The sequence below is a fragment of the Anguilla rostrata genome, chromosome 3, assembly GCF_018555375.3.
Source record: "Anguilla rostrata isolate EN2019 chromosome 3, ASM1855537v3, whole genome shotgun sequence".
In the NCBI taxonomy this organism is placed as follows: Eukaryota; Metazoa; Chordata; class Actinopteri; order Anguilliformes; family Anguillidae; genus Anguilla; species Anguilla rostrata.
The window spans coordinates 3,353,049-3,365,316 of record NC_057935.1 but is presented as its reverse complement, the minus strand read 5'-3'; the positions used below and the strand labels follow the sequence as shown (position 1 = coordinate 3,365,316).

The following is a 12,268-nucleotide window of genomic DNA, read 5'->3' as shown; positions in this document are numbered from 1 at the left end:
ATAAACCCCTGAACATTATCCCTCTGCTATTCACATCTGAACACCATCTCTCTAAGCAGAACACTGTCCCCATCACCTGAACACTACGTTAAACCCCTGAACCTTTTCCCTCTGCTATTCACGCCTGAACACCATCATCCGAACACTACCTTAAACCCCTGAACATTATCCATCCGCCATTCACACCTAAACACCATCTCTCTAAGCAGAACACGGTTCCTGTCACCTGAACACTACCTTAAACCCTTGAATGTTAACACTCAGCCATTACACCTGAACACCATCCCTTTAGGCAGAATGATATTTTTGTCAAATGAACATTACCTTAAACCCCTGAACATTATTTCCCTGCTATTCACACCTAAACACCATCTCTCTAAGCAGAACACTATCCCATCACCTGAACACTACGTTAAACCCCTGAACCTTTTCCCTCTGCTATTTACGTTCTGAACAGGTGCAATTCAGCTCTCCTTCGTGCTGTTCTGTCTCAGTTGGTGTGCAGGTAATGTTCAGACAGCAGAGAGATTGGAAGAGATTTTATTCACAGCTGGGTTTCTCTATTACCACAAAACCAAAGCCCTACCAAAATACAGTGAGTCAGAGCTACAGGGATAGACATCTGCACAAATTCACAAGCCACTTATGCAGTAACAGGAACTGAGGATAAGAAAGGGAACTTAGAGAAAAATCGGTCCGGATGATGGGAAGCTTTGGTGTCCTCTGTTCCTGTCCCAAAATCTGAGGAGAGAGAAGAAGAAAATACAGTTGGACAGAAATAAAAAAATAATAAAATAAATCACCAGGGAAAGTGGCCGTCTGTTGATAAATAACAAGTATAAACCAGAATGGTAAGGTCAAATTATAAGAACATTTAAAATATGAGAGCAGGTCATTCAATTCATCTAGATTTGTCATTTTGCCCTACGGCCTAAAGAGCCATTCTAAGAGCCAACTGCTAATTCTGAGACACCACAAGCGTCAGTCCGGGCACTCGCGTCACGTGCAAAAGGAAAAACGTTTAAAAGTTTAACTCCGACTCCCCCCCCCCAGCCGCGTGTTCACCAGGAGGCCGAGGTGATGGAGTCCAGGGTGACGGGGTCGTAGATGTTCTCTTCCGTGTGGGTGTCCGGTTCCCTCCTGCTCCTGTTCTGCTCTGGGGACCGGGAAACGCGAGGAGTTCACGGATTTAGATCATGAGAACGCACGCGTGTGCTGCGTGCGTGTGCTGCGTGCGTGCGCGTGTGCTCGTGTGTGTCACTCACCCATCTCCCTCTTCACCATCACCTTCATCCCCAAAGCCAGCAGCAGCAGGATGACCACCGCGGCCACGCCACAGACGATGATGATGAGCGCGCCGCTGTCTTCAGCGGTCAGCGTGAGAAACCAGAGACGTGTGAGTGGAAGATCTTTGCTCAACTGTATGCTCTTGACGTGAGAAAGCTTTAAAAGGTCACCAGGGGTCTCTTCACCAGTAACTGAACAAATTATGCAATTACTGTCAACGTTATTTAAGCTTAAGTTCGTATTTAAGTTTTAATTTAGATGCAGAAGGAAATCAACAATCCAAAAAAAAAAAAAAAACTTAAAAAAAAGTAACAAACCAGTGACAGTGTTTGGTTGGACAATTTAAGGCCAACAACCTTTCAAAGGCTAAAGTCATGTCCTACCAAGCACCACGCTTGGCTTCCTCAGTGAATGTCCGTAGGGGACCTTCTAACACATTTCTAATTCTTTTCTCAGGCGAAGAACTCTACATTATTCTTATAAAGAGTAGCTAACGCTTTTTAAAAAATAGCGTCCATTCATAACGCTGGATGTATACCGAAGCGATACAGGTTGAGTACCACGCTCAAGGGTACGACAGAGACTGAAACCATGTGACCTTCAGGCCACGAGGCCGGGTCGCCGACCGCTCAGCAAGGAGGGGGCACGTTTACCTTTAACGACGACGAGCTTGCTTTCCGAGAAGAAGAACCCGCAGTCGCTCAGCACGCCGCAGAAGAACGCCGCATCGTCTTTCCTGAAGAGCTTGGGCAGGAACAGGAACTGGCCAAGAGGGTTCTCAAGTAATTCGCCGTTCCGGAACCAGGCGAACTTCACGGACTCGTTGGTCTGGGAGGACAGGTTGTAGCTGCAGGTCAGGTTTAGGCTGGCGCCCTCGTCCACAGTGAAGGAACCTGTGGTCACCTCCACCAGGAAATCTGAAGTGGAGGAGAACGGGGGGGTCTCGAAACCAGTGGCAACTCAGGGGGAGGGGGGTGGTGGCCCATACCATCTGCCTTTTGGCAGACGAGTTTTATTTTATCTTTTTAAAGCACAGGTGCCCCAGGTCCATGATTGATAAGGGAATATTGCATACCTTTAATGCAATCAGGAGTCAGTTCTGAAAAGAGAAGAAACATCTTGTGGTTACACAACTGAATGTTTTTGTGCATGCACCAAGCTATTTTACACTTTTATGATTTTTTATATTTTTTTCAATTTAAATCAAGGACAATTTACAGTTGAGAGGCAGAACATGACTACTAGATACAGCTCCTTAATGGTACCTACTAACACACACTAGGATAGGCATTTCAATGCATTGCTTGACACACTGCTATGAATCCATTTTGATCATACAGGAACTTTCAATAGTGAGGCGTAGTACTGACCTTTGGTGCATTTTGTTTCGTTGCTGTCCTGTCGTGCATTCTCACACAGTTCGCACCCCTCTGAAACAATTTTAAAAAACAGCTCAGTTTATCAATTTTAAAACATGCATTTAAGCTGAGATATTTGTGACGTTTAAGACAATAACTAAATAAATAAGACAATTAATTTGTTGGAAAGCGAATAACTAACTCTGTCGAAACTCATTTAACTAAACTGCGATTTCGGCTTTACAGAGCTTACCGGACTTAAAACTAGTACATGTATCCATTATACAGCTGAATATACTGCTGGGCTTCAATACAACATGCGAAACTAGATGTACTGCATTGTATTTTGTTTATTTTTAAAAAAGAGAGAAAAAAATCTGAATACCTTTTAGGCAGCTATTTTGAATTACTGGGGAGGAGAATGGCATAGTGTTAGAGTGCAAAACATTTCTTGAGCGCTATACTTCCACTAGCATGGCTAATCGTATTAGCATTACGATACCTTATAGCAAAAACAGCAATGCAGTAGGACAAACTCACCAGATTTGCAAGTATCTTGCTGTTGGCAACCAACTGTATTAATTTAAAAATAAATAAATAAATAAATAAGAGAATACAGTAAAATATATATATAAATGAATAAGGGAGCAGTGAGCTACAGTGAACAGTGCATAAATGAATGAATGAATGAATGAATGTCAATGTGGTACCTTTCTGTTCAGCACAGTAAGGAAAGCAGAAGCGATTCCCTGTGACAAGTGTACAATTTCCGGCTGAACCAGTCATTGGCCCTGTATGTAAAAGTTTATTAAACATCTCAAGACATTTTGTTTTAAGAGATTAAGAGTGTTGACCCAGCCTGGCAACATAATCATGGCGACCAAATGAACACATGAACGCATGAATGAACGCATGAATGAATGAATGAATGAATGAACGGATGAATGAATGAATGAATGAATGAATGAATGAATGAACGGATGAATGAATGAATGAGCGAATGGATGAATGAATGAATGAATGGGCGGATGAATGAATGAATGAATGAATGAATGGATGGATGAATGAATGAATGAATGAATGAATGAATGAATGAATGAATGAATGAATGAATGGCGATTTAGTACCTTGCTGTTGTTCGCAGTGCGGAAGGCAGGATTTGTGGCCTTTGATGGATTGACATACGTCGGCTGAGCTCGTTTTATCGGGTACCACCTGCTCTTCAGTGACCAGCCCTGTATGTGGGTTTTAATTAAACATCACAAGACTTTTTTTGAGAGAGTTGGAGTCTTAACACCAGTCTGCGATGTGTTATGTTGTGATGTGACGTAACATATCGTGTAAGGTAACATGTAAGTTAATGTAATGCAATGCGACCTAACATGACATAACATGATATTGTTTGATTACAGATCTAAAATTGTGGAATACAATCAAGAAATCTGTGCCATTATGGAGGGCACTGTATGAACTTACTGTATGCACATACATACATACATCCTGTACATACAGACATGCATACACAGATACATACATACAAAATCATTGAGATGAAATGATTCCTTACATAGAGAAAGGCCGGCAATAAGATAAATGTAAAGTCCAGTGGCTGTCATGCTTCACAGGAGAAATCTGCCAGGCTCAAACAGAAGAAATGAGCATTCAGATGGAACACAAGTACTCACTTAGTCTAGTCCTCTGTACCCCGACGTTACTGTAATGTATCGCATTTCAGAAACAGCCAGCACTGTTTAAATACTTTCAGGGAGTGTGATATGGAATTAAATTAATAAATTAATGAGTCATAAGAACTTACAAGTAAACGAGCACTGCAGCTGAACAGCAAACAGGCGAATCACAGGAAACGACAACATGACAATAGTCAAAAAGCTGAGTGGAAATGTAAAGACAGTCTGATAAACCTGATCACAGCGTGTGTGTCGTATCATTTACTGGCAATGCATCAGTCAAAAATACATTTACTAAGAAACCAGCCTCGTCACAGATTATACATTAAACACACACTCAGATACACAATTAGACAACATTTTCGCCATTGGTGTGTACTTGCACTTAAACACCAGAAAGATTCCCTATAAACTGCATCTTTTTTACCTTTCAAAATCCTCGTGCACTACACTACAGGCTCCATGAAGCAGGTATGGGTGGCAACTGTCCGAGAACAGGGGAGCTTTGTTCTCTAAAGGAAATCGAGTGGCTATACAGACCAAGATACTGATGCAAATCAGTGTCCAATAATAACCGATAGCGTGAATATTCCTCCCTGCCTCCTGTACAGTCTTTGATTATGGATTTGTAGGCATGTATATGTATATATACACACATATATAAATATATATACATACTCACCCGCCAATTTATTTGGTTACCTCTCTGGTACCGGGTAGGACCCCCTTTCGACCTTGGAACAGCCATGGGTTCAGCAAGGTGCTGGAATCATTCCGGAAGGAATTTGGTCAGTGCTGATAGCATCACACAGTTCCTGGTGATTCTTCGTTGGCTGCACATTCGCGGTGTCAATTGCTCACAAAGGCCGTCTGTCGGACTGAGATCTGGGGTGACCTTGCAGGCTGATGGAGGGACCTGAAGTCACTGTCATATTCATGGACCCAGCCGGAGATGACGCACGCTTTCTGACACGGCACCAGACCTAGGGGAAAATACGCATTTGTTTAGGATTGGAACACTTTTCTGTGCTCTGTTGATCTTGCCTGTGTGTAACTGAGCCTGCCTATATGGCCAGAAGGCGGGGTTTGCTCTTCTTTTTCCAGAGTATTTCATTGGTTCCAATACACCAGACAAGATCAGTAAAGCGTACAAAAAGTAGTTGAATCCAAAACAAGTACGTATTTGGCCCAGGACTGCATGGCACATTATCCTGCAGGGAAGTTCCATTTGGGGAAGAAAAGGGCTGACTGGTGGCCATAAAGGGGACGTACATGATCAGCAATGATTAGGTATGCTGTGGCATTCAAAACGGTGCTCAAAGGGCCTGTCCCCACACCATTACACCACCACCACCGTCAGCCTGCATTGTTGACAATGCTCTACGAACATCTGCAGACTGCTTGGCTCTCATTGCAAAGAGAGGACAGAATAGAAGCTTCATTGTCCATTGGTGATGCGCAAATTTGCATTTGGCTTGACAACAGCCGTCAACATTAATTCCGTAAACAGACAATAAAGGAACATGAAGCATCCATCCATCACCACTATCTTAAACCCTTTGAAGAGCAGGCCTTTTTGGAACGTTTTTTTCCTTTTCTTTCTTTTTGTTTTTTGAAAGTCAGTGTTCTAGAACCCCATTGCTTTCAGTCACCAGTTGTCATTATTACATCAGCATTAGAGCGTTCAGTTCAGAACATTCTCATATCGCGTGCTTTTCATCTTTTTGTGATCTTGCACTTTAAAGGGTTAATATCAGCAATCTATCTGCTAATTGCAGAATCATTGGAATGAAAGATTTCGTAACAATGTGACGCTTTTCCAGCAGTCTAGTTTAAAAAAAACATCTTTCGGATGATAGTTTTTTTTTCCAAATTGACAGGAAAGTGGATTGGAAAGGTCATTTATACTGTTCAGTGATTTCTGTCATGTAGTTGCTACATTCCATAGGCATGTTCTTTAGCTGCATCTGTGGCATCTTGTTGGCTGTGTCTGGCAATTTGCCAGAGGAACCTGCACAGAATGGGGGGGGTGAGATTATGATCTCAGACCAGGGCACTATTGCTGTCCTGGTCTCCGGTTTTTTGTTATTTTTGATGTTGTATCGGACCCCCAGAAGCTCAGGGGTGGTGCTGCTCCTAGACCATAGGTTTTTGTAACAGTAAGAGTGTTAAAAGATAGGACTGCTCTCCACAACACGCTTGCACACAGTTTCCAAAGTGCCTTGACTCACAGGGAAAGTTACTTAGCCTCCTGAGAAGTTGTAAGTGCTGGATGGACTTCTGAAAATAAGTAACCTGTGACACTGAGGGCCAGGTTTTAACGACACAGAATAAGTTTAGTCCTGGACCACATTTAGTTTTGTATGGAGAATCTCCATTCAAAACTGAATTTAGTCTTGGACTGGACTTAATCTGTGTCTGTGAAACCCGCCCTTCGATGGTAAGTATCAAGTCATGTGATGGTAAGGTAGAGCCAATGTATTTATAATTTGTTATCCCAGCATGGTGACTGGGTGTGACCAGCTGCTATAGATCAGTGACACTTTTGTTACGCGTTCTGTGACCACGTGGTGATCTCGTCCCTACCAAAACGTCAGTATTCTCCTGTTGTCCACTAGATGGTGCTGTAGGCTCAGAAAGGAAAAGCTGTTAAAAAATCACAGGCCACAGCCAGGTAGCTGTCGAACACTTGCAATCGAAGTAATTTCACCCTCAGTTTCTGTTCTGTAACGCTGAAAGCTTTCACTTTCCATGTCTTTTTGTTGTGTCAGCAACATGTACTACATATTGATTTATTCATTTTCGTAGATTTTAAAATCAAGTGTTTGAATAATGGCAAAATTTTGTCCCACTCTGTAAAACAGTTTTTCTGATTTGGAATTGCAATATAATTCCCATCAAGCTTTTCACCAGTGGCTCATAGACATCATAGACAAGGACTGTACCATGAACTATGCAAGCATGACGCGTGGGAATCAAAAATAGATTCACACACCATCTTTCATGATTAAATAAAAATGATATCAACATAATAGGTTACATTGTTTCTGGTGCAGTTTAGGAGCTTAGAACTTTTTTTTGGAGCTTTTAGAAATTAATACAATGAATAAATTTTAAAAAAAACGCACACACACACGTGACGTCCCATCATTTCAATTTCACAAGTGAACGTCGAAATAAATAGGATTCATAGCCGACTACTCGTATGAGTTTAGCCAGTTGGCCGGGGTATTTTCTCTGAGACAGCACTGCCTACATAAACGAAGGCCCCGCCCCCGAAAACCAATGTCGTCACGTTCAATACAGAATATGAAGTCAGTCTGAGAAGTTGGATCTGAGCTAAACATGCGAATTGAGCATTACCTTTTGAACGTTGACATGTCAACTTGTTTGATTAACTGATGCCAAGTACCCACACGTGTACGCACATGTGATTGATATCGAAGTTACAAAAATAGGCATAAAATGTCACATCAAGCGCGAGTGCCGATTTACGCGCACTTTTCATTTTCAAGAGGAGTTCTACAGATTCCGAAGATTGCGTCGGATAAACCCTTTTATCCTCTTGCGTGGGATTAGATGACGCACTAATTGCATCGCAGTTGAGGTGCTGAGATAGCAGGCAGTTTTCCCGTTAGCATTTGGTTGAATGGTTTGGGCATCCAGAGTGAATGTGTCATTGCAGTGCAGTAAAAAAAAATAAATAAAGAAAGAAAACGCCGTGATGCACATGCCAACGCTGCCAGCCAGGCTTGGCTGTATATCTGCCGCTCAACGAGGCCGGATTGCACAAGCGTGACGTGATTAACGTTTATGGCTAACCCTGACAGGCTGTGCGGGTCTTTGCGTAATGTTCTGTGTCTGAAATTAGGCACCGACGCCGCCCGTGCGTTTTAAGCGCCTCTGACGACGATGTGGAGGAAGCCGGCTGTCAGGCGTTTTGAGGTAGGTCTACCCTACAGGAAACCCACTAATATATAAAAACCCGCCCCTCTGTCTCTATTTTGTAGGTCTTGTGGATGGCACATTGGATTGTAGCTTTCCTTATAAAAGGGGCAGCTACACATTTCACTTGTAAAAAGGTCACGAAAGCACACCTGCTCAGTGCACGTGTGAGCCAAACAAACGGAAAATTTACAGGTTGCACTGTAGGTCTGATTGAAAAAAAAAATAGAAGCATATCTTTATTTTTTAAATGGATTTACCGCGTACAGAATTGTCACTGCCCTGAATTAATATTACAAAGTAAGTTAGTAAAAAGCAAAAATCATAGGCTAAGTAAGTTAATGTTCCGTGGACACGAACAATGTCTTCGCGATACATTTAAAATCGGATTATATGACTGAAGGACACGCCGGTTCCATGGCTAATAGCTGAAAAGAAGTGTTTTGAAGACCAGCGCCAGCAGTTCATCGCAGTGAATAGCAGTGCTCGGGGCCATTGCTAGTGGGATGAAAGGCGGACACGCGCCTCAGTTCTCCGAACGAGAAAAATAATTAAAATCAGGTAGCCTACGTAGGTTAACAAATCAGTTAATCCGGGAGCTCCTCCGCGGGAGGAATTTGAGGGGCGAGCGACGGCTGGGGCTTATTAATTGAATGTCCTGCAATAAAAATAAAAAAAAACTCTCTCCGGCTTTCAGAATCTCGCCTGCTCCACTTTCTGCCCTAGCGGTCTCTCTCTCTCTCTCGCTCGCTCACGCGGGTCATTAGCTGTGGGCGGCGACGGGGGCGACTGCCAACTGTGAAGGACAGGCCCTTTCTGCGGTGACGTCACCTGACATTTCACTTTCACCGGGAAACACGTCCGTCCACTGCCTGAGGCCCAAAGAATTTTAGGTACGGCTGTAAGGCTTTCACTAAAACGTGAGGCTGCGTTGAGACATACAGTGGCAGTACAATTGGTCCACAGTCCTAGGCTTGGTGTTGGGGGGGGGGGGCTGTCTGTGGGTGTGTGTCCCAATACTTGAAAAATGCCACCTCATCTCTTCCGTGCCCCGAAAATGATCTTAGTGTCCTCCCTCCCGCCAGTGTCCCAGTATTGGAGGAGACGAGTGGGAAGCTCACAGAACTGCACTGGCGAAGCGGCTTCAGACTTGTCTCCTCCCCTCCTTTCCTCTCCATACTTCAGGGTAGGACATGAGTGGAAGTGGGGGAGCGGAAGAAAGGAGGGGAGAAGAGGAGTGGAAGTGGGGGAGTGGAGGAAAGGAGGGGAGGAGAGGAGTGGAAGTTGGCGAGTGGAGGAAAAGAGGGTAGGAGAGATGTGGAAGTGGGGGAGTGGAGGAAAGGAGGGTAGGAGAGATGTGGAAGTGGGGGAGTGGAGGAAAGGAGGGTAGGAGAGGAGTGGAAGTGGGGGAGTGGAGGAAAGGAGGGGAGGAGAGAAAAGTAACGGGACGCGCCCAGGTAGATCGAGTCCACATCAAGGCTGCGTTTCTGAAGCTCGCTTCCTGGCCTTGTTGGGAGACGTTGCTCACTAGCGCCAGTGCGTTTGGCTCCAGTATGGGTGACTTTGTCCATGTTTTTACAGTCTACGGCACCACCATGGACTCCAATCCCCCTGTTTTTTAAATCAAACAGGATTTACTGCAACTTCACCAACGGCTCATCAGCTGCCTCGGCTGAAGGAGAATTTTAATATCAGGCGCAGAGAGCAGAAGTTTACTTTGAATTTCAAGGGAAAACATTAGCGGGCACTATACTTATGACAGTTTATTGTTTCGTGCTTGAAACTGCGCGGGGTAGTATTTTAGACTGATGAAGCCATTGTGTTGTAATAACACAGCACTGACTCACGGTCTGTTGACTGACATGCGCTCGCTCTCTCGCGTAATTGTGCGTCTCTTCTGAGCTGGGTGAGTCATCGAAGTGATCCCTTTTAAAATAACATCCCTCTGGGGGGGGCGGGAAACGAACACTGAGCTGAATGGCGAATCCCTGGTGAGGCAAACCTGCAGATGCTGACATGGAGAGTGTAAAATGCCCCCCCCAAAATATACCATGTAGGAGCCATTATGTTGGTTTATAAACAAAAGGACAGAAACTGAACCTATTTTTACCACTACACACTATGTGGGACTGGGGCTGTTTTTCATGATTTGGGCTAAGCCCCTTAGTGCCAGCGAAGGCAAATCTTAATGCAATAATGTGCTGGACGATTCTGTGCTTCCAACTTTGTTGCAGCAGTTTTGGGTAGGCCCTTCCCTTTCTGTCTTTCAGTATGACAATGCCCCTGGGCGCACAGCAAGGTGCATATAGAAACGGTCGAGATCGGTGTGGAAGAACTTGACTGGCCTGCGCAGAGCCCTGACCTCAACCCCATCCAACACCTTTGGGATCAATTGGAAAGCCAGCTGCGAGCCAGGCCTAATCGCCCAATCAGTGCCCGACCTCACCAATTCACTCTTCTGGCTGAATGGAAGCAAATCCCTGCACAATGCTCCAACATCTTTAGTATAAATCCTTCCCATAAGAGTGCAGGTTGTTATAGCAGCAAAGGGTGGACCAACTCCGTATAAATGCCCATAATATTGGATGAGACTTTGATGTCAGGGGTCCACACACTTTTGGCCATGTAGTGTACTGTAGACTAGATGTGGCGAAACGGTCAGGTGATCTGACTTGTCACGTTTCAAGCTCACCCAAAACGCTTCGAATTGGAGCAAACTTATCTGACCGATAACGACACCCGCGTCCACACAGTACTGGCCGGCCTGCAGCGAAGCTTGTTTAATATCCTGAGGTAAACGCACTGTACTAACATTAAGCTGTCAAGCTATACAAGACCTAGGGTCTGGCCCTCATTGTGAGTGGACAGAACTTGGGTCATCTGCAGTTCACACCTGTCAATCAACTTTATGCCAGAACATCAAAAAGAGAAGAAAGGTGAAAATTATTCTTGATGAATCTGTTTTTCTGAATTAAATTTTGAAAAAAACCAGAAACTCTCAACTCTCTGGGACACTGTGAAGAATTAATGAAAGATGAGGGCTTAAATGAATAAAATCTCCTTTCATAACATATAAAAGTCTAAAAAGACAGCTTAAATCTCTCTGTAAAACTAATTTACATTTTCAAAAAGGTCACCATCAAAAGTACTACAAATGAAAGAGATAGTAAAAACTAAAAAACACATATAAAATGTTTAAATGCAACTTGGGATATGATCAGAAATGAATATTGCTGAATATTTAATTTAAAGCACCCATGTGCTTTAGGCCCATAATCAATTTATCAATCCATGCAGGCATATAGAAAATATTGCAGGCACAATACATCATATAAAACACAATACAAGTGCTATCAGACTGGATATAAAATGAACAAAAAGGGTTTCTTCACATTACACACTTCGTCTCTATTACAGGTTGAGGTACAGTTTAGTCATGTAGCAGAGGCTTTTAGCCAAAGCAACTTACACAAGTGCATTTTACAAGGTACGCAAACACCACAAGAGCTAGAGCTTTGTCCTGCTTCTCCATCGTACATAACAGATAAAACAAACATTTCTAGCTAACAAAGAAAATGAAATGCATTTCTTTTCATAATATTTTAATATGATTATGAACTTGTTTAAATGTTTTGACACTATTGTGTTAATAAGAGAGGTTCTGTATGAAAAGTGAATGCGTGTGTGTATGTGTCTGTGTGTGCTTTTGTGTGTATCTGTATGCGTGTATGTGTGTGTGTGTGCGTGTGTATCTGTATGTGTGTGTGTGTGTGTGTGTGTGTGTGGGTGTGTTGGGGGGGGGGGGGGGAATGGTTCCCATGCGGCGCCGTGGTGCACCAGCTAAATATTTCTGCCCCCTTCTTCCTCCCCCTCCCCTCCCTCCCCTCCCCCTCCCTCCCAGGCCAGTGTCAATGTTTGACCAGTAAATTGCCGTAATCTCCAGCGGGGGCCGCGGCGCGTTTATGGCGCTGCCGTGTTTGCTCAGCGACG

General features: G+C 43.7%; 1 protein-coding gene across 1 annotated transcript; it reads right to left on the bottom strand.

Moving 5' to 3' along the window:
• Nucleotides 1-407: 407 nt before the first annotated feature.
• On the bottom strand, nucleotides 408-5,310 carry LOC135252012 (uncharacterized). The gene is made up of 12 exons (XM_064329913.1): nucleotides 5,016-5,310; nucleotides 4,213-4,277; nucleotides 3,773-3,880; nucleotides 3,356-3,436; nucleotides 3,186-3,218; nucleotides 3,031-3,054; nucleotides 2,658-2,717; nucleotides 2,363-2,386; nucleotides 1,941-2,204; nucleotides 1,266-1,364; nucleotides 1,066-1,156; nucleotides 408-741 (listed from the first exon to the last, which is right to left on the bottom strand). Coding segments are annotated over exons 2-12 (834 nt in total). The 5' UTR covers nucleotides 4,262-4,277; nucleotides 5,016-5,310; the 3' UTR covers nucleotides 408-740.
• Between the last annotated feature and the right edge of the window lie 6,958 nt (nucleotides 5,311-12,268).